The sequence below is a fragment of the Cyrtonyx montezumae genome, unplaced genomic scaffold, assembly GCF_038088225.1.
Source record: "Cyrtonyx montezumae isolate F1298 unplaced genomic scaffold, pur_monq_1.0 scaffold_10, whole genome shotgun sequence".
In the NCBI taxonomy this organism is placed as follows: domain Eukaryota; kingdom Metazoa; phylum Chordata; class Aves; order Galliformes; family Odontophoridae; genus Cyrtonyx; species Cyrtonyx montezumae.
This window is the reverse complement of record NW_027071826.1, coordinates 57,437,728-57,461,598: the sequence shown is the minus strand read 5'-3', so window position 1 is coordinate 57,461,598 and position 23,871 is coordinate 57,437,728. Positions and strand designations below refer to the sequence as shown.

Below are 23,871 nucleotides of genomic sequence, written 5' to 3'. Positions count from 1 at the left end.
GCAAGGGGAAAAAAAGGAATGGCTCACCCAAATATCGAATTTGATATTTAAATCCTTTCACAGATCCCTTCTGAAGACCATCAGACAAAGTGAGCAGAAAAACAGGAATTGATTCGACAGTCCGTTTATTCAAAAAACAACTCCATTTCTGGGCAGCTTTTTTCCTCTTAGCAGCTTTTTTCCTTCTTAGCAGAAGAATTACACTAAATGCAGCTGCTTCTTTAAGGAATCTAATCAGAATTGATGTTGTGGTGCTTCATATGTGTATGGGGACTGCTGAGTCACAGCCTGAATCACTGGTTGATGGAGAAAAGATTCAGTCAGCTCTGGAAGCACAGGTGAAGCTAACTCACCTGCAAGGCTGGAAGGGATGGAGCCTCCTAGACATCACTTAAGGACTGACTGAAACTGAGGAAGAATTTCTTGCTGGAGATCCTTCCTTTGTGGAGTCTTTTTGCCAGCCTAGATCTTCAGAGACAGGTAAGCATCCTCCTTCTTGTAACACCTTGTCCTTGCACTGGTCTTAATGCCATTACAACGTGAAATGACAACCAAGATAAACACTGTGTTCAGAGTGAGACCCTCATTTATATAATGCTTTACTCTTGGTGAGCCCCCCAGTTCATACTTTTAAATCCACATGCAAAGTTAAATGCTATAAGTAAGGATGGCAGAACCTGACACTCAGACATCTGCCTTTCATATGATGGTATTAATGTGATTCACGTTTTAACTGTAGAATGTACTACACAGAACTGTTGTAGATTTGTGAGCATGCAGACAGTTCAGCAAACACGAAACACGCGCTGAAAAAGTTTTGCTAACAAATTTTCATACAGTATGCCACACTCCATATACTACTTATGTTTAAGAACAGGTTTACTTACAAACCCTCACAGAAACACAGGCTTAAAATACATGAAGAGATGACACTAACACAGAAGCGAGTGACCAGAAAAGTGTGCCACTGTCATTACTAATTTACATCAGACTTTTTAGCACCTACTATTAAAATTGCCAAAGGACTATGGGATTAAGGGCATACGCTGCTAATTTATTTAACTTTCTTTCCTGGGTCTGCAGATATTTTGAACAAGGGAGGATCTTGCTGAGGGTTCTACCTTGTTATCTTGCAGCCTTTTTCACAGTAGGCATACTCTGGGTTAAACCACTGGCTAACAAAATGTGAAAAGAATCCTATTACTTAGCTCTTCCATTATCTTATTTCCTCATTACTGGGCCCAACTTGTCCTCCACTTCTGATGATATGAAATGAGAACGCTATTATACTGTAGTGAACAATATTTTGTTTGTATGAGATTGAGCTCACTGGTGCCCTAATTGTATTAAAAAAAAAAACAAACAAAACCACCTGTTTCCCTGTAAATTGTAGAAGTAATAGGAGGATTTAATCCGTAAATAAAAGATGTGTTTTTATAACGGAATTCCATTTGTTTACTAAAGTAGACTACATGAAAATAATAACATCAACTGACAAAGCAGCTCTTTAACATGAGTTATCAAGCTCTGAAAGAGCTTAATTTCACCTCATGTAATAATAAAAAAATATTAAAACTTTCAATCAAAATTTATAAAAGCCCTTCCAATGACTTCAACAGAGTCTGTTTTATGTTTTGAAAGTCATAAATTGATTTTGTATCATGATTATTTCTATTCCTTCCTCTCTTTGTCTCCCCTAAAAAAAAAAAAGACAATGGCATCGAAGTCAAATTAAACATCTGTTTGTAAAATAAGCCAGAGTGCTGCTGACAGATGCTGCAGAATGGCAAATGATCTACAGCTGCCAGGCTCCTAAATTAACAATGATTTTAATTTACCAACAACAAGAAAGTAGAGGAAACTTTTAATTAAAAAAAATTTCCTCCCACTTCCTAAAAATTATGGAAACACAGATTACTAGAGACTGAGCCAGAAAGAACTCTGAATTTTACTGCTTTATCTCCTCACTTACTGGAAACAGAAATCAGACCAAATTGAATTGCAATGCAAGATTCTTTATAGAGAGCTTCCCTCCATATATGTGATATTCCTCTTGCATCTCCACTCCAAGATACAGAAAGAGGTGTAAAAGCTCTTACAGTATTTGATCTTTTTTCAACACAAATTATGTCAATTATATAACCCTCCCAAATAAAAACATGTCTTAATAAAACGTGTTTTAATTTTTCATACATCTTTCTCACATATATGGATAAATCAAGCTAGCAGATTTATATATGAAAGATACCTATCAATTACATCAGATTCAGACTGCATAGATATTTTAGACTACGTTTGAACATGTAAAATGAATTTATTTTTTCAAGTTTGGAACTCAGAGTTTTAAGGTCAGTGAGACTATGCATATATCAATGTTTTCATTAATAACTTGAACGATGGAGCAGAGTTCCATCTGCCTGCTGACAACATCAAGCTGCAGTTGATTAAAATGCAAAGCAGTTGATAAAACTGAGAAATTCTGGAAAAGCAGTCATTAAATAATGCTAAAAGCAAGGACTTGGTTTTAGATAAGAGTAATTCTTTGCACAAAGATAAGAAGGAAAATGCCAGTGAGACAGAAGCATTTGATATCAGGATGAAGGTGTTCTAGTGGATGAGATGCACACAAGAAGGTGTTCCTCTTAACCAAAAAAATAACAACACTCCCATGAAAGTGCTTTGTGGCTATGTGGAGTCACATGAGGTGTCTGCAGGATTACAACATTCAAGCATAGGTACCACAAGTAGAGATTCTGATTTAGAGAAAAATCAAGTATTTGTCATAAAATGTGCCACAGTGCTCAAGCATCAAAACTTTGCTTCAGTATCACAACCATCTGAAATATTTTGTCAATACATATACTGATATAGTAAATCTGTAAGAGTTCTATTTGCAAGACTGCAGATCTGTGAAATTCTTCTATTCTCTGTTGACCATACAATATGCAACCAAAAACCAGCACAACCAAAACCAAAGAAAACTTCATAGGATGAAAACCGAACTAAAACAAACCAAACCAAATCGTATTTCCACAAAAATTGGAAAATATTTACCAGACATGGTCCAGAAAACACTTGCAGAAATAAACAGCGTGGAGAGATTCTGACAAATAGAGTGAATTTTTGGAAGCAGCAATATTAATAAGCAATATTTACAGGTTTCAGATTTTAATTTGTTGATTGCCTAGGCAGGAATAAGTTTACAGTATCAATAAGTGAGCAAGAATTTTTGTTAAATTTACTGTACAAATCACATCCATTGCCTGAGAAGTTGATTACTGCATAAGCCAATCAGATAAATGTTTTTTTTCTTTTCTAAGTGGCAATGGAATATAATTTAACTGCTTGTGGCCAATATTTATTACACTAACAACTGATCTCAGATTCAGTGAAAACTATCAATTGCTGCAGGAGGAAAGATAACTACTGTGTAGCAGTACTCTCTTCACGAGACCTAAAGCAACTGACAGATTTAATCAGTGTGGATATTAACAAGATTCTCTGTACCATGACATTTTAATATGCAATGAAATATTTACAAAATGTTCTTCCCTCTTGCTTTACATCATGGAATCCTACAAGTACTTGCAGAAAACTATTTTGCTCTGCTCTGTTCATGACTTACATGGCCCAGTCTTATCTACTGAGGAATGTAAGAGTTCACTGGACAGAGGCACTTTCCCTTCAGTTATGCCTAGAAATCTGGGGCTAGGGTTGGTCTGAAAGAGGTGATGGTATCACAGCCAAGAATCTTTTAATAAGCATTTACTGTCCTTGTTGTCAGTGGTGTATGTTACTCACTGATATCCAGATTTAAGACCTGTTCCTTGATAACCTGGATAAATTTCCATTAGCTGTTTTTGTTGACGACTGCAACAGCGGATGCCTGAAATATATTCATCTTCTCCAAGTTTGAAATGTGTGAAAACATTGCTCTGAAAAGAATTACAGTGTTAAGCTATGATACAAAAATAAGCTATAACTGGACAGAAGCACTGACCTGGGGGATGAAAACCTCTTCTTACTAGTTGTCAGATTTAAAAACAAAAAAAGCAAATGTATTTCTGTTTTACTTTTGCTGAAAGAATAAATTGTGACAATTTACATGAGGGGAAAAGAAAGTTTATAGAAAGAAAATAAATAAAGTCTTCAAGACTCACTGATACAAAATATACAAGACTGGCCCCTAACAGCTTCTTTATTTCTATGCTATGTTGTAAACACCACAAGGTTCTGCCACTGCCCAACTGTTGACAAAATGATTAGTTTTTTTTATTAAAAATTGCACAAAGCAAAAATAATTATCTCTCTCAGAGTTTCAACAGTAGGTTTTCAAAGGCATTACAGAGTAAGCACATTCTGAAGAACTCAAAAAAACTGGTAATTAAGCTTTAGAGGAGCAACTTCTGATTAAGAAAATGACATGGCCTTTCCATATTGCTGTATGGTACCTTAGTTACCAATCAACCCGAAAAAACTAGGCAAAGTAAGGTGGAACAAAGATTAAACATTGCACTGTGAACAAAAAACCAATCCTTAATGACCTTAAAATAATCCTTATTGTTAAGTAAGATACCAGTGTGCTCTGTTATGTTCCCATAAAGACCTTGTTCTACGTAACAATAACTTCTATTCAAGTACCCAGTGCTATGACAAGGCTGACTACTCAATTGAACAGTCGATGCATACCGGTACCATTCCATGATCCTAAAAATCAGTGTTTTAAATCTCTTGCAGTGTCAAAGGCCATCCCCAAAGTGACATGCCGTTTCTTACTTTTACTCATCTAGAGAAATCACTTTAAGAGCAGGCACGCTTTGTGTGATTTGATTTTGACAGTGTTACTAGTATTAGTCAGGCAAGGGAAAAGAGTGCTTAAAGTCTGAGGGGTCCTCCCAAGCAGCACCTAACATCTAAGCAAAGTCTGCTGCCCTGTGATTTCAGATCATCACCTTATTATGCCACTGAAGGAACACCTCAAGCAGTATTTGTTATGCAGCTAGAAGAGAGGCAATTCTGAGTGGAAAAACAAAGAGCCTTACTGATAAATAGCTGGGAAGTTTTGTATATAAACCTTAACAGACAGTGTATGTGGCCATCCCAGCAAGCAGCAGACTTAGCATTTTGGCTAGTCTGACACGCACACATCCAGAGCTTAAAGAAGTCTGTAAATGCATTCTTGGGCAGTTTCAGTGAACGCTGACAGAGGTGATCTTATAATTATGTTACTGGTCAGCAGGCCTGATCTCCAGGCAGCATCAGGTTGACCCTCTTGTCTTTGTGCCAAGGAGTGATAGGGTGCTAGGGCTGCACTGCAGAGCACCTTGCTGACACGTTCAAAAGTCAGCTGCAATTGGAGCAACACCTTTTCCTAAACTGCCCTGAACTACCAGCAGCAAAACTATTGTGATAGCATCCCCTCACAATCCCAGAACTGTTTCACGTCTCTGAAGATATTCCCAGTGCTGATAAGGCTCAGAAAGTCTTTGCTTTACTGCAGGGCACACCTTAGCAATTGCAAAAACATACTTACCCCTAACAGAAGTTCAAAGCAAGCAAAGAAATCCCAATTGCCTACACGTATTTGACCAAATGTTACTATCAGATACAGCAAGCAAAATCTTAACAGACAAGATAATGTTTTTCTGGCAAGAACAGACCCCCCTGCAGCTTTCTCCAATAATCTTTGTAGTAGTACATGACTTGAGGTTTCTACAGACCTGTAATGATTGCATCTCAACCAGAAGGATGTAATCTTGATCTTAAAGTCATCTTTACAGCAGTTTTAGATTTTTAGGCACAATAAATGGAGAATCATCTAGTTTGAAAAAAGGCCTTCAGGATCAGAGAATCGTTTGAGTTGGAAGGGACCCTTAGAGGACAGACAGTCCAACTGCCCTGCAAGGAACAGGGACACTGCAGCTAGGTCAGGTGCCAGAGTCCAGCTCAGCCTGACTGTGAGTGTCCCCAGGGACAGAACACCTACCACAGCCCAGGAAAACTGCACCAACCCTTTGCACCCCAGTGCCTCATCACACCATCTCTCAACCTGGAGAAACAGTCCCTCCCCACTACCTCCCACTTCTCAGAAGAGGAGGGATCCCTGTAGGGAGAGGCATCCACTCTAGGTTGATTCAGTGGCAGCTGAAAACACAACACAACTTCTGAACATAGGGGCTTTCAGTTGCTAAGAATTAACTGGAAATGTACTTGAGTGCACTGAGTGAGAAGAAACAACCTAAAAACTCCAGTCCAGTAGCCTAATAAATCCCAGATTTACCATTAACTGCATTTGACTTTAATGTTTTATGTTTAATGTGCATAAAAACACTTACTTCAAAATGACACAGCCCGTACCAGTGGGAGGAGCTGTCCAGAACACCTGGATACGTGTCCTCCTTCTAGGTGTGCTCTCAGTGACTGCAACGGGACAATTGCTCATGAACTGTGTCTCCTCTTCATCTATGATCTAAGGAATTTCAAAGAAAAGAACATAAAATGATAAGACATACAGAGTCACTGTCACTGAAGCACACATACATCCTGCCAATTCCTGTTTTCTTTCTGTGAAATTATTTAGTTCTCTGCTTACAACTCTTAAATCAGTTCAAAATATGCAGATAACTCACCAAAATTAAGGAATTAAAAATCACCTGTGGTCAATTTGTTTTTTCCAGTTCTGAATAAAAAGTGGTGATCCCTTCCAAGCATGGCTGCAGCTAACCTTATTTGTGGATCTTCATTGCTAGAGTTTCATGTAAATGTTAACAAACTGAAAATATTTAAAGATGAATCATTTCCAATTTATATATATATATGTATGTACATATTTTTTTTTGGCCAGTAGGAGCAGTACTTTAGCAATTGGTTAGGACAGATGGAAGAGAAAGGAAAAAGAAGGATTTCCATTTATTTATTTTTTTTTTCATTTTTAACTAACCTTTGTTTAAGCAGTATTATTTCCAAGTATAAAAAATGTCCAGGACAGAACAGATAATATGTGAATCATATTGATCTATGATTCAGAGGCTACTATTTAATCCGACCTACACACATTTTTACTTCTACAATTGATTGCTGTTTAATAGAGAGATTTAAGTGGTGTAAGTTAACACAAAACCAGAGAGGCTGTAATGGAACTGGTGTTATTCCAAGGATTTTACCCAAAGGTATCTGTGACAAAATAGCTTTCTCACTACATAAGTACTTCAAGCCTTCTGTTCTTCAGAGCTCAACATTCATCAGAAGGTGCTAAGTTTCATTTGGAAACGGGCAGTGTTGGGATAATGCAAAAATGCTCTTCACAATCACTCCATGGTCCACTGTCATTGATGAAGCAAAACTTCCCACGACATCAGGCCAAGATTCAGGCAATGAACTATAAATCATACCATTTCGAGAGAGAACGGGACGCATCTCTAATTGAGTTTTTCAAGAATTACTGTACTAACTACACAACACTTTCACGAAGTTACACTGAAAAAATCTTACTGCTGTAAATATAAATTTTTTTGACACAAAATACTCATTCACGTTAGGCAGAAAAGACAATATCTACAGTCTGATCAGATTTGCTTCCGTGGGCAGGCATCCATGTCATTTCACCCAATCATATAGACAGCATTCCCAAGCACGTATAGCAGAGCCAAATGTAATTCTGGCTTTCGATGACAAACGAGAGAGGCACTGACCCAAGGAGTTAATCTCAACTCTATTTAGCAAAATCAATAGGATAATGGTTAATGAGTTTTAAATATAAAGCTATCAATATTCTTCAACTTTTTTAATGCTTCAGAGAATCTTTGTAAAGACAATGTGTGAAGCTACTACTGTGCTAGATTTTAATCACTGGGAAGTACTGGGAAGCATGGGAGCTAGTATGAGCTTAAACTGGTGCTGCATCATTTTCTATTTCTACTGAATGCAATCTAATGCAATTAACTTGAGTACTAGGAAATCTCTAATCTGCAGTTCTGCCTCGGTCATCAACGGTATTTATGCTGTGTGCCTTATTCCTGCAACAGTAAAATAGAGAAATAATACTTTTTAGTTATTTCTTGGAAAAGTTGTCTCATTAAGTCACTGTCACATTAAGTGATTTAATCATATCTCACAGCAGAAATTAAAAAAAATTCTGTGGAGCCAAGAATGTGTGATTTTATACCACCTTATATAAACGGAAAAACTGCTAGAGATTGTAATTTATATCACTACAGGATAATTCCTATTGAAGGCACTCTTATGAGGTCATCTAGAAAATCTCAAAGACAGCTTCTTCTACAAAAGCATGACTACTACAAATTACTGGTTGAGTTACACTAGCTCCGTATTCATTGTTCATTGCAGACTACTGCTGTTCTATCATAACTCACATCCTTGCCCAAAAACTTAGAAAACACATTCAATTCAGGTCAAGGAACATAAGTTCTCTTAGGTAATCACAAAGACTTTACAACTGACCAGATAGAAGTCATTCAATGAACCTTTCACTTATGATGCTTTTACAAATCGAGCGTAACTGTTGTTTAAAACACATTTCATTGATGAACGTTTTTGGAGAAGCCCAACTGAAATTCATGTGTTCTCAAAGCATAGAGTTGCTATTTTCAGCTAACAAGGACTTGGCTGATTTTGTATCCCTAGAAGTTGTTCTTCCAGCAGTTATCAGTGTAGGCTCATCTATGATACATCGAAGCGTTAGGTAAATGACTCCAGGAGAGTCAACCCTGCTTTTTTGCACAACAGTGAATGGAATCACTGGGAAAAGTGAAAAACAAGGAAACAAAAACAACAGAGTAAAAAAAAAGTCCAATAGCTAATGCCTAAGCCATGAGAAGCTGCAAACAGTTGTTATATGTAGAATTCCTGTCCACTGCAAAAACAGAACCCAAAATACATGACTGAATTTGAGTCATTAGCTTGGAGCACATCCACGCACATTTCCACTAGCAACAAACAAAAACGAAAATGCAGATGTACTTTGTATTTCTACAGCCTACCAATTTCCTACAACTTTACAAATTATTTATTTTTTCAAGGAATACACCAATGACAAAATGAAACAAAAGTTCTGGTTGCATCTTAGAACATAGACCAGGAAGGAAAGGAAGTAGTTCAACCTAAAGGCTTTTATCATTTCCTCATCATTTCCTGCATCAGTAACTATTAAAGCAAGAACACTTATGCAAAACCTGTCTATTGGGAAAAACCTGACCAAAAAACAATAAGGTCCTGAAAAAGTTTGTTTGAGAAAAAAAAATTGACTGAGGCTTCCTTAATGAAGTCTTCTCGAGTTGATAAATTACAGTAAAAAGCTTCTAAGTTAGACAGAAAAAATTTAAATATAAGTTGACCAGAGAGTTTTATAAAATTGTTTTAAAATATTTTTGAGAACTCAGAAGAATTCCCTAGATGCTAGGAATATAGGGTAAATATTAACTCATCTCAAAAGCATCTATTTTCTTAAATATGCATTTTTCCATATCTGTGGAGGTTTGATTTTCTATGAGTCCCAAGGTGCAATGCAGAAAGTGTTCATCACTTGAGCAACAGGATTCATAGTGACACAATATTTTACAGTAGTGGATGATGTTATTGTGCTCGCATAGCACAGGGGAAATCAATAGTATCCTGGCAAACTTCATGGGGGACAAAAAAAAAAAAGAGATGTTCTCTTTGAAAAATAATGCAATCCTGATTTTTCCTCTGGAATGAAGTCAGACCACATAGGCATGAAGGAAAAAATTGGCAGGAAAAACCATGCAGATTAAATGTAGCATTTGGAAAATTACAGCTTGCTAAACTCCGGGTTATGTGTAATGGGAAGCCTCACGTTCTCAGGAATGGAGAAGTAAAAAACCTGAAAACCAAAATGAATGCTTGGCATAAGAATCTGTGGTATCAAACCAGGGGTATCACTATGCGACAAATTCTTTTGAATCCCTGAATGCAATAATACTAAGTCTTAACATTCTATTTTCTTGTTTTAATGACTTTAATATTATTTAAACGATTGATTCCCACAGGGAAACCAGTGTAAATCCTGATTAAAATCTGGATTCAAATGACTGTTACAGAGAGTAGTACTTAGCTGAAATTCTGTACACCTACAAACGTGGAAGTAAAGATATTAAGAGGGAGAATTGACTGGCCCCAAGTTCAATCTTGCATTCTTTGCATATTCCAAAGACTGAAGAATTTGAGGAGTTTTGGGTGTTCCTGAAAAGCAGGACTGGATGAATGCTTAGCTGTTAAACAGATGAGTGGTTTTCTTTTCTCAGTATTAGGATATTTCTTGCTGCATGATAGGCCTCATTATTTGTTTCTGATTTCCACAAACTGCTAGTCAAACAAGCTAATCCCAGTAGTAGTACACTACAGTTACACTTAAAAAGATAAGTATCAAAATTAGAAGAAAAAAAAAGTCAAAATGCTTACAAAACAAGTTACATACCACACAAAGAAAGGAATTATCATTGAGTACAAAGGAGATGAAGTTACATAAATCCTCTACTCGCTTGCATCCACTGTTTAAAAATCCACTGGCCAGGATCTTCAGCACCATTCCTTGTTGACAGACACATCATCACTTTCCACCCACATTTGTGTTCTACACCAGCAAACAAGTTTTAAAAGAAAAGAAAAATTAAAGAAGGAAAACTTGGGAGTTCTACAAAGAAGCATGATGCTGGATAGTCAGATCAAAGCTTTGACAGAGGAGAACAAAAACAAAAAAAGGATAAATATATCTTTTCAAAACATAAATAAATATATAGTAAGATATTTTAGGGGCAAGTATATGAATTGTTTTCACTTGGCCTTATCTTTTTCCAACGAAGTTTTAAAAACAGTGTGCTCATTGGAGAAAAAAAAAGTATAAATATATATACTATGTTGGATGATCAAAAGGATAGAGAGCTTACTGAAAGAATCCTGCCTGAAAATCTTATTAAATTGTTTAATAATTATTCACTATCAAGGACTTCATCTTTGTCATACTGTGTTACACACTGTTCCTCTATCTAAATTAACCTATAAGCTGTATTACACCTACCGCAGACCCTAGGGGATATTCCAAGGTGCAATTTAAACAGGAGGAGGAAGAAATCAGTTCACTGTGACAAGAACCTGAAATGTCATGAAAATAAAGCTCTGCACTGCCAGCTTCTACACTAAGCAGCCTTTCCGGCCTCAGAGACTGCTTATAGAGAGCTCAACAGCAATTCTTTCTCCACTTAATGCCATACGTATGAAAAGAAGAACATCTATATTGACAAAGCATGTAACAGTAAGCAATTAGCAGATGTAAAGCATTGGATTTGAACGGTTCCCAGTTATTTCCGTGTTGTAACACATTGAATCCTAATTACGAAGCTATCAGCGTGTCAACTGAAAATGGCTGATCAAGTAAATGCATCAGAAGAAATTTGAGATACAGGAACCTGGGTTGTTGTGAACTGAGAAATTGCCATCTAAGGAACCACAAATTGCAGACTCAAAGTTCTGAAGCAAAGAACTAAACTTTAAGTTTTGTTTCCGTGAGTTTTTCACCTTAACTGTGACATTAACATTTATATGAAAACGGTTGGGTGAACTGTTTTCAGCTACTTTGATTATCAGACTACATTACTAGTATGTTTGACAGATAATACAGCTCTTCCAAGATAACACCTTACTTCTATAATCCCTAACAGAGAAACTCTATTAGGCATGGGAAAGCTATCATTATTCTCAGGGCTGCAAGTCTCATTTTCTTCTGAGAGCTGCTCCGTGCCCTGCTTGACAAATGTCATGCTTTGGGTTCAGGCTATAGAACATTTGAAATGATGTATTAAGATTCCGGGTAAAAGAAGAAAATTTTAGTTTCAAACATAACCATTGTTTGAGTCAGATAAAAAATTATGACAGTGAAAAATAGCTTTTGATGTGTGGTGTCTCAAGAGCTCTCACCTTATGAGAAACACTGTTTACTGAGTGATGTTTTAAAGTCAATCTAACGTACAATCAAAGGGTTTTACTAAGCATCACTTGAAAATAGTACAAGCTTTAAGATTATGTACATTTCTTTTGCAGTCTCTACAGTTTGAAGCTTTCATTTAAGGTTATAGTATTCACACTTTTCTTCAGAGAGAGGAAAAAACCTGTTGCCATTTCTCCTGAAAATTGTTGTTGCTGTTTTACCTAGTATGTAACTAGATAATACAGTTTCATATTTAGCTACTTGGTATTTTAAAAGAATTCATCTAATCTGATTTTCTAGATGAGTAAAAGCCATCGGGAGGTCACGCAAGGAAAAGAGATGTTTCCACAGCCTTATGAAATCAAGTGAGATCAAAAACAATATGAACCATGGATAAAGTAATCTACTGCAATTCATGAGATACAAGTTTCTCTGCTAAGCAACCTCTCTCGAATCACTTTAGTGCAGTCTGTTTCCCACTTGTGTAATGGGAATACAGACACTGAGCCCCTTTTTCAAAAGAATATATGAAATGTTCTGTAAAAACATACTTACTGTTAACCTTAACAGCTCGTCATACCTCACATTGGCCTCAGACTTCACAAACACGAGTTATTTGGGAAGAAATTCAGGTCTTCAGCCTGCACTGTGCTGTGTCAATAGCTCAAATGAGATGAGAACGATCAGAGAATCAACAAGGGATTCATGTCAGGTAAACCTAGGGATATTGTAATGTTGGGGTGGTCCACTGTTACACCCTTTTTGTCTCACTTACAAAAAAGGAACAGCCAAATTCAGCCGCAGATCTCCCAGCTGCATGCATCAATGCCCATAGAAACCAGGAAGCTGTACAAAAACCAGTCTGGCAGAGTTCCAGTTTGACAACTGCATCTTTTACACATGAGGATGCTCTGTCAGCATATTAAGGGATTGCAGCATAATTGCTTTTAAAATGGAAATTCAGAAACTGCTAAGAATGAGGACCTTGTCTTGCAAAACTTCTTTGTATTTCCGTTGTGATGCATACTGGTTTGAGATGGAAAACCTTATTTTTACCTTTCAAAAGATGAAAGACATTCTAACTGAGCGCGCTCTGGGACCAGCATTTAAGACTCCACTCCTGCTATGAAAGACACAGATTCACATAAGTGTTCTCAATCTAGCAGTTTGCTGTCGGTGTGAACTTTGGCAGGAGTAACCTGCAGCCACTCTGATCTGCTCTGCCTCACATATGTGCTCACTGAACCGAGGGGAAAAACTGGCTCTGCAGTCAGGTGAAGAAAGCACTGTGTGTTTCTGCATCACTGCAATTTCAAGGACTCTCTCTCCAAGTTGCAAAGCTAGTCTGTTCACTATGTCAGCAGGGAAGTATTTCACTATTCTTACAAAGCAAAGAAGAAAAGAGTGTGAGGAATCACTCCTGAAGTAAAGTGTTGTTGGATGCTCCTTGTGGCTTCTTCTGTACCCTGGTGGAATTGCTCTTCTAAGACTCAGACACCTGAACTCTGTCTCTCCATCTGGATTGAAAGCTCTTTGAAACTTGCGGCTAACCCCTTGCTTTGACTGGAAATTATGCCTCAGATGAAAAAATTCCCCCCAAAACAACTATGAAAATCAATACAACCCATTAAAAGGGTCAATATTCTGGTGGTGCAAGATTAAAACATTTCTCCAAGTCCCATATGTCATTGGTTTGCCAGTTCGGGATCTAAGAGTTCTTAAATATTCAATTAAAACCAAATATCAAAACCCCTCCTGCATTCATTTGATCCTCATGAACAAATGTCCTTGTTCAAAAAGGCTCAAAACAGGCCACCGAGCTTTCCTGTGCCAAACAACTTCCTCTGATGTCTTGACTTTGGTTTCATCAGTAATCTTATTGTGCATCTGTGTCAAGAGATTGCATTTACACAAGCACAAACACCTCAGCCACTTCACTGCTATTTATATGGCGTTGCACCAAAGATTCATAGTTAACACAGCAGACTACTCATGCAGAGAAAGGCACATATACATGATGATGCTTTCAAAACTGCATTTTATTCCCCTACAGTTTACAAATCCATTTGTTAAATAGATGAGAAACGCCAACAACTGAAAATCTGAAATTCTGTTGTCCCTAACAAGAGAGAAAACCTGATCTAGACCTAAATCCACCATCCATCAACTCATCTTAGAAAGTTCAACAACAGACAAGAAAATATGAATTTCTTTTGTTAGAAGGAGAAAAGACGTTCTGGTTATCTTCACCTGCTAATTCCCATACTTTAGCAGTTTGGTAAACTCTGGTGTTCAGTAATGTTGCCAAGGGTGTAACTCTCCCATACAAAATGAATTACACGAGGAATCTTGTGATAAGATTATCATGTACTTATTGTTGCCACCATCGCATAATAGCAATATTTTTAGCACTGCAATGAGCTAAACGTGAGCAGTGGGAATGCCAGGGAAATATTTACTGTGGACTCACATAGAAGACATGAGCCTTATCTTCTGCTCACACAGGCACTTCTCATTTCCATTCCTGTGGCAAGGAAGCCCAGGTTCATTGCCAACTCAATTTATGACAATTACTCAGGATCTGGTCCTTTCCTTCTGTACAACATCTCAGATAAGAACACAGTTGCACGTCCAGCTGATCAAAGGCAAAGGAATGGTAAATTCAAGGAGATGCATAAAGCACCAGGTAAGGAAGAAATCATAGAGCTGCTAATCAAACCATTATACATAGTGTGCCCATCGAAGCCACCTCTCCCTGCCCCAGCTTTCCCTGCAGAGTGGTGATAACAGCCTTCCTTCTTGCTCAGCCTCTTCATCTTGCGTGTGTCAGAGCACTAATTGTCAGGCAAATGAACCTTTTCTAACTATGACAAAGTGCAATGCAGTCCTAAACCTAGATGGAGTTTCCTTTCTGATGTAATCAATAAAAATATTATGATAGAGATTACACTTTTCTACCGTATGATTCAATATTGTCCAGTGAAGTAAAAAGGAAGCACCTCAGAACTGATCAAAGTCATTTGAAATACATAGAAAAGAGCAAGTCTGCACGTTTCTGTGGATCAGCATCTCTCAGTTGCTTACTCTGTTCAGGCTTTTCATTTATCTGTCATTATAGAAAGTATTACACCACTCAGCATTAAGAATTTACTGCCAAGAATAGCTACCTCACTCGGAGCTCCTCATTTAACTTAAGAAGGGATTTAAGGATTACAGAAAATACATATTTTTAATAGCATTATTGTCCTGCTTGCTGCTGGAGCTTTGAAGCATCAGCAGGTCTGGCACACACGCAGTTCATGCCCCTCTTGAATGGTTTTGTGCTAAAACATACAACCCAACCCAGTTCAAGTATATTCCACACAAATTCCCTCAGCCTTCAGATGGCTGTGTACAGAACATCATCTATTTCAGAGAGTTAATCCACTGCTAAAACCACAGTTAGAGCAGAAATGCTGTTGATCTGGAACTACAGGCTTTACGTAGATAAGCTCCTCGTAAGAGCTCACAAAGCTTTTGCACAGTAACTTACATCAGCCACCAAGCTGGGAGTACTGCTCACAGAAAATAGCTGTAGAAACTCAAGGGAGAGCTGGGCAGCAGCAATGACAGCAGTTGTGTGCCATTCCCAGGTCACCATACTTTTTGCATGCACCTTGGTGAATGCACGCACCTCAGACTGAGTCAGAGTGGAAAACCCAGGTCCTCTTGCTTTTATCTCTGATATGCCAACGAACTATGAGAGCACAGACTCTCTCCTTGCTTAAAAGGCATCGCAGATAACACAAGCTGTTGGTGAAACGCCTTCCCTTGTCTGCTTGCATGTCTAAAGATGTAAAGTCTAATTTCACATCACCTTGGGTACCCATCAGGAAAGTTAAGCCTGCTCACTAAGACTTTATAAGAAACCGAAAGCTGCATTTTCCCTTCCAGTGTGAGGATACTGCTTTAGAAAGGCACTGTGCATGCATTCAGCAGTGAAGCCAAACCTTGGCACAACAGGGAGCCCGGCGTGCAGGCTTCAGCTCCCTTCTCAAGAAGCCAGCAGGCTCTCTTTAAACTCTGCCTGCAGTCCACATGGGTTATATGCTGTGACTGAAGGAAAACGTCACAGTGCCAGACGTTAAAAGTGGATATCAAACTGTAGTTTGGACACCTTGTCTGAACACCCTCTGACAGAAAATGCTCAGCAAAGGAACAAAACAGTAACAACAGTATTGGAGAGGGAAACAAAAAGTAATTCAGGCCTTCAACATTTGATTTTTCCTTCTCCTCCTCCAAAAAAAGTTCAGTTCTATATTTCCTTCATTATAGCAATACATTTCGTTATGATAAGGAGCCTGCTGGAGAGTTTTAAAACCTTCTCAAGGGAAATAAACATGCAGAAATTGATTCAGGAAAAAAAAAATAGAGTAATACAGAATTTTAGAAATGACATAATAAAATCCTGCGTAGCTTTGTAAATTGAAGCTGAGAAAAAGAACTGCAGCAACAGAAACTGAGCTGTATCAAATTATATGTGCATATAGATTAACATTACACAAGGACTGACAACCCTTGCAATTTAACAGAAGGAGTTATACTGTGGCTCTTCCTTTCACTTTAATTTCAAGCAGGGTGCAGTGCTAAATCTGTGGTTTGTTCAGGGCATCTCTACTTGCTAAACTTGGCATGGCAACACTGCAGTAATAAGGCCTCCTCCCACCCAGAATGCTGAAAAAATTTAATGCCAGAAGTTTAAATTAGAGGAAAATAGTGGCATCCTCTCGGGCTGATATCACTGTCTAATGTTGAAGAGCTACAAAATGTTTGCACTGTGTAAGCAGCTCCAGCTCTGGCGTTGCATTAGTATCTGAAATAGTACTCCTCCACTCACAGATGTGCACAGTGGCTCTGTGGATACCCTCATTCCATTCTACATCAAGAAATACCTTGAACAAAATGTCAGCTTAGTTGTACTTCTGCATTAATGCATGAATCACGAACCTGGGCAAGTACTTCATGCACACCTTTGTTTTTTTTTTTTAAACTTGATTATTACAGATTTTGATGGATCTCATTCTGAAAAACATTTGTGCTTTTTAGTGCATTTCCAGGACAAATCGCACAGGGGAAAGCAAATTCCTCAAGTATGGGATATCCCAGCAGTCTCAAGGTGAGCAGGGCATGCCTGACACTAGGCCCTCTGATGGACTGGCAGAACATGAGGGAGCTGGAGGAAGGAGGTGGGCACAGCTCCTGACACAACACTGCCAAGTTGCAAAAATTCAGGAGTTAGAGAAGAGCTAAAGCTATAGGCAGATTTCGGAGCAAAGCTATATATACACAAACATTAGATTAAGTTTGCACCCTCCTGATGTTTCAGTTTGTTTTGAAACGTAAGCTTTCTCTATCCGTGTCAACATCATGGTCATAAAGAGAAGCTCCAATTAGTAAAGTGTACTGACATCATACCATACATACAGATGACCAGAACATAACAGCTTCAGGAAGAAAAACCACACGTTTACCTCAAAGGGATTTAATTCTGATGAATATGTGTATCAAGACTGTAAAGTTATTTCATTTGAAATTTCGTTAGAGTTCAATATATGCAGTTGTAGAACAGCTACATTTTCTTTGGGGAATAAAACAGCATTTGTGATGTTCATTAAGAAACTAGAAAATTCACTTTCAAATCAATTTGCCAAATAAGCAAGGGATCTCAAGCATCCACAATCTTCTTAGTGCTATTCCATCACTACTGAAACACTATTTCCAGTGTTTTCCTTCAAGTCCTTATCAAACCTACCTCTAACAAAATAGATTTAAAAAAAGACATTCCACTATTCCAAAGGTACTAAGTATAAGCAGGAAAACAGTTCACAGAATTTGCATTTCCAAAACATAATAAATCAAAATAAATTATTGGAGAACCAATAGTTCTTCCGTGCTGTTTAGGTCTTTCTTTCACACAGTAGTAACAGAAAAATACAGTGAATTTAACTTCAAGGCAACCAGATTTGCCTCTGCTTCTGCTGCTGTTTTGAATACACTGAAGGTAGTACTGCTCATGCACTACAGGTAGCCTGACAGTCACAATACATACACCTTCTATTTATCTGTAGATTGATATTGCAGATGATTCTAAGCTTTGGGGTCTTATTGTTTGCACTTGGCTCTGTCCCAGTAAACCAGCTATTCAAATGTGAAAGACAGGAACACATAAGCAAAAGAAGGCAAAAAAAGATATTATGCGCAAACCATAAAGGATTCTTTTTCCTTTTGGCAAATAATTCGTTTTCTGTGGAATAAAAGAGATGATCCCCTCCCACGATGCTTCCAAGAGCCACCTGAAAAGATATAAATAATCGAGGTCCCGACAGAAGAATAGCAATGCCTACAGAATATGTTTAAATCACAGCATAACTTTATTTTGTTTTGGTACAGACAGAGGCATATGAGAATACCTGCTCACCTCATGCACTTCAGCACAATGTTTGCTGTTCATACCACCCTAAAGGGCTTATTTCACGGGGTGATTCTAGCCCTGAGTGAAATTACAAGTAGCACTTGGGCTTTTAATTGCTGTATTTACTTGACTCTTGCTATATTTTAAATAGACATCCATGACGACAGCCTTTAACTAGGGGGTGACATGCAATTGAGAGGTTGGAAAGAAGGAAAGCAGAACCTGCATTGACAGTTATTACATTAAAAACTCAAAAAGTGCAAAATAATTCTCAAGCAACTTAATAAGCAAAACTATTTCTTAGTGGTAGACAAAATGACACAGGTTTCATCATAGGGAATGCACTCAGTGACAAGCACGTGCAATGAGGATGCAGTCAACAGATTTCTGTTCCTCATTTATTGGTGGTATTGCAAAGTACCCCTTCTACTTCCTTGTCCTTGTTTACCATGCTTGATCAGCTACAGGTAGTTTTCCCAGTCGTGAGCAAAGCTTCTCTCAGTCATATGACTTTAAAAGTATTTGGGAGGGTGCCCAAAAGCAAGAAATGCAACGGAAAGCGTGGCATCAAATACAGTGAGTGCACGTAATATTGCCTTCTCTAAAAGCTGATGAAGCACTGGTATGCAAGAGTAGGAACAGGTGTCCCTTTCTTCTAGGTTTTTTATATAAAAATCTCAAGCTGATGACTGAGAAAGGGTTTTTTTGTTTGTTTTTAAAAATATATATATTTACATCTAAGAACAGAACATACCTTGAAATCAATAATTTGAACAGAAGTGACACAAGCAGTCTAACCTTCCTCTGCAAATGTTTGCAGAACGTGAGCAGCATGAAGTGCTAACAATAACACAGACTTTCACTGCAGAACCTGAATGCAGCTCAGCAGCTGCTTTCTAGCTTAGGAGAATCTCACAGCATCTTTTATACCCAAGACTGAGTTTTGGGGATGTGCATTTGATATTTTCCATGTTACTTTGAAGGATTCTCTATACATTTCTTCTACATTCTTAAACACACTGACCTCCCAACCTTTTTGCAGCAACTTCAGGAAAGAGTGCTCTGAGGCACGCCACACTAAAACTGTTTCAACAGTGAGATATGACAAAACACTGACTCCAAAGAAAGGCAGTCAACTTCTGATGGCCATATATGAAGTAAAAAACATAAGCTGCAGGAGATAGGGACACTCAATAAACGATGGCTTATCTCCAAAACATGATTCATGTAGCTAGTGTTAAAATTTAAATACATAAGGAGATTAGTTTTATTGTTTATTTATTATTCTATATAATATATCTATATATCTATATATATCTAATATAATATATTATATTATATATTTTATTGTTTATTTATTATTATTTATAATTATTTATTATTATTACTTCGAGGATTTTTTTTTAATATTCTGTACCTCCATATTACACAGAGCTCAGTAGGTTTACTAATTAGTTTACTAATTCAGAATCCTAATGCTTTCAGATTCTGTACTAGGAACAGAACTAAAATGTAGCGTGGATTTAAACATATTTATTGGTCTAAATCATAGGCATTCAACCTCTAGGCTTGCTGGGGCCACACTGAATAAAGAGGAATTGGCTTGGGCCACATATGAATGACTAATATAGTTAACATATACAAGTAATAAAATGTATTCTATGTTTAATGCCTTATTAAAAAAAAGTAGGCAACAAAAGCATAAAATTAGCTGGCCAGACACGGTATAGCTTCATCATTTCAGCCTAGAGTGCTAAGAGAGCATTTCAAGAGGGTTTTGTCATCCAAATCTTGTAGTAAGAAGGACTTGCTTATCTTTCAAAGGACGTACCAGAACAACTGGTGCCATTACTGGAATTGCTTTTAGGGACCCCCATCAAATAGGCAGCGTTAGGCTGTGCTTTTCTATTTGAAGATCCTCAGGTTTTATTTTACGCACACGTGAGGAATGTTCTTACACATACAGTCTTACAAACAATTGTTTTATGCACGGGCAGTATTTACTCACAAGAAAAAAAAAGACATTTTAAACATTCTTGACTCGTTAGGCAAATACTATGTAAAGAGCAGAAATCCCAACGTTTAATCATGGTTGAAGTGTGATTTGTCATCTTGACTAAGTTGCTTGACAGTTTTGTTTTCTGTAATGCAGTTATGGTAGATCTACATTCTATGAAAATATTTATAGGATTTAATTCACCGAAAAGCATCAAAATCAGCAGCAGAAAGGCAATCTTAAAGCACATTGCAAAGCTATGTTACATCCATACTGTAAATGCAAATCTGGAAGCACCAACGGCAGAAATCTCTAGGACCAGATTCGATAAATTTATTCAGAATAAAAAAATTTAGACTAGTATCTCTACATTCGCAGAAGAGTTTTTATTAACAGTCAAGCACCTTAATGAGAGTGAGCTCAACATTTAGCCCTATTTCCTGTATTTTCCATATTTTCACTTGCACAGCAGTCCTTCCCATGCTTATGCCATTCTGGCTTATTTCGATCAGGCATAAACAGATTTTTGTACGTGGATACAGATGTGAAAATACGAAATAAATGGTCTTACTCCAAAAAGACCTTTCACATCGCTTGTATCAGGTTTGTTACTCCCCCCCAGAAATGCCAAATCTCTTTCATACTCAGCAGCTAGAGGGAAATAGGTTCAGAAACCTAAGAACGTTTGGTGAGGTACACTCTGTTCTTTCTTATGGGAACTGGCAGTTGCATAACATCTGCACAACATACAAAGCTGGTTGGTTTTTCTGTTGGCTTCACACCTTTTACGACTAAAGTAATTAGATGAGCTGATGAGCACCAGATGAGTTAAAAAAATAAATATACATGTAATTCTGAGGAGATGGTGTACAGGTTTCTTTCACCCTTAACAAAAATCCTACACAACCTCTGAGAAAAGTGTTCTACATTATTGTTTGGAGCACTCAATAGCTGGCATTAAATTATTGTTTGGAGAACTCAGTATTTGAAACAGAGGTTATTATGTAATCTCGCTGTCTAAATATATCATAACCCAGTTCTAATTCATGTACATACTTTGGATAACCTTCGTGCATTAGAAACTAGGTTAATGAAAATCTCAGAGGAAGCAAAGAAATTTTGCACAGTCAAAAAAAAATATATAAATACATGAGTCCTGTGTGTGCAGCAAACTGAGAAAACATTTCCGAGTATCTTAATTCTGCAATTTTACCCAGGGCTTGGGCAGATTTTCCTAACAGGCAGGATTAGTGCGGGGTGGCATCCTATCTTCGGGTTCTTGCTTTATTCCTGCATCCAGGCTTCCACAATATCATGTACAGAGCAGACAGAGCAAAGGGACCACCTTTAAGAGGCAATCTGCTGCCTTAGCAACCATTTTAAATACCTCCCTGCAGCTTCCACAAAGCATTCTTCTATTAATTATATAAAATGGGTAGCTAATTTTCATAAGAAAGTGACCTATTGCTCAAAACAGGCCACAGGATAAAGTATTTCTCAATTTTCAGCATTTGTTTGCTACTTTATGTCCTCTTTCTCTGTTTTTCTCCTCCTTAAAAAGCAGTAGGTCAGCTTAAGTAGGTTGGAGACATACAGGCTAAAGCGAGCACCAAGTATAATGGAGCCTCCTATACAAGCAGTCAGCTTTACTGATACGATTCAAACTAAAAAAACACTAAGTGAGTTCCAAGAGAATAAAACCTTTATGTGCACCCGACCAGCCAAACACTGGCAGTGCCCTAAGTAACTTCACCGGCGACTGGAGCAAAATATGTAATCATTAAAATTATAGAACAGTAAGTACTAAAACTACTTCTTATGTACTCGTTCTTTTAAACGTTGCTTTTGAAAAGAAATGCAGGCCCAAATGAGCCATGCCCACCCACAAGGACAAAAAAGAGGCAAGAGCAACAACAGTGCCTCAATTCACAGCGATGAGAATAATTGGAGCCCAGTTCAATCAGTGAAGTAAACAGAAGCAGAAAGAAGGCTTTTCCATTTACACCTACAGCCTACAAATTAGTAAGCAGTCTGCTAGGATGAGCTTGCCAGAGATTGCATAATAACCTCAGCCACAGTGACAATGCAGGGAATGGAGGACAAAATGGTAGCTCTATACCAGCAGGGAATTTCCCTTTCTAATTATCAAGTACTATGAAAAGCACTCTCAAGAACCAAACACTGGCTTTTGTGAAACTGGATCCGAAATTTCTTTGCTATTCTTTATTTATTATCATATGAAAATTAACTTTTAACAGACTTGGTTTAATAAACAAAAATGGAAAAATACAAAATACTGTCCAGCAAATATTTGTCAAAATAAATAAATTCCTGGGTAGAAAGTCCATCAGGTTGCCAGCAATACTGGCTTCTTGGAACATTTTGCCCACATAGGTATTCAGTTCTCTATACAAATTGGAATAAAAAATACTTAAGAGAGAAAATTCTGCTTTTCTCTACTTGCAGCACATATTCTTACAGTGACACCTCACAGTGCCAGGAGAAAAGCCAAGTGGAAGACACAATTTCAGCTTCTCTTGCTCAGTGGCTGAGAAGGACAACAGAGAGCAGAGGAGAAAGGGGGACAGTTGGAGATACAGTTATAATTAAACAAAACAAACACCACTCATGTGAGAAATGTCATTTCAAGCAATTTTTCTGTCCCCTTTACATGATTGCTGGTATGTATATTTACAGTGGGGGTGACCCCCAGCAACAGGCCCCTCCACAAGCACAATTACTTGGAATAGCCAAAAATCATTTCTGAAAGCAAAACTGCCTAACTTCAGCATCGGGTCATGCATCATCTTTAGATGCATCCCTCATTTTGTAGGAGTTGCTTACTAAGTCAAGCTCCCTGCAAGTCAGCCCTGAAGTCAGCTGGGACAGAAATACTCAAACAGCTTGAGAAACTGCCTGACTCAGCTGTGAAACCATACCTACAGGTGCCTGTCTCCTGGTAGAAGGCAAGAGCTCTCCCTTACACTAAGAAATAGCTCAGAACTAAAGGAGCAAGTCAATGAAGAGTCAAAGATCACTGTCTCCTGCCTAGAATGAAAGTTACATCTCCTGGCTTCGTCTGCTGATCAAGATGACACTCTTGCATAGAAACAGGGGTCATTCTGTCAAAGAACAGCTTAGCAGATGAGAAATCAACAATAAAAGCATGACTCTCACTGTAGTGATGACAGCAGTCATGTACTCCCAGCAGAATGAGATGCAGGGGGCAGGCTACGAGCAGCATGAACAGAAAGGGTGCCAGAGAGCAGACAGAACGGAGTACATCTCACTGCTGGGATGGGTCACTGGGGTTGTGCTTCTGGAAGCCTTTCAGAAATTGGGTAGAGGATGAGTACTGAGATCCTCTCTGGCAAGACTTGACTCTAATGGAAAGAAATACCTTTCAGGTGATCATTAGCGAAGTCTGAGGGGGCATAAAACACTCAGAGAATCAGGATGAGAGGT

The 23,871-nt window shown here is 37.9% G+C and overlaps 1 protein-coding gene across 1 annotated transcript in view; it reads right to left on the bottom strand.

Moving 5' to 3' along the window:
* SPON1 (spondin 1) overlaps positions 1 to 23,871 on the bottom strand; it is a 145,427-nt gene that overhangs the window by 107,158 nt on the left and 14,398 nt on the right. Inside the window, exon 3 of the mRNA XM_065755470.1 lies at positions 6,336 to 6,469. Within this exon, the coding sequence (XP_065611542.1) occupies positions 6,336 to 6,469 (134 nt within the window). The remainder of the gene's footprint in view (positions 1 to 6,335; positions 6,470 to 23,871) is intronic.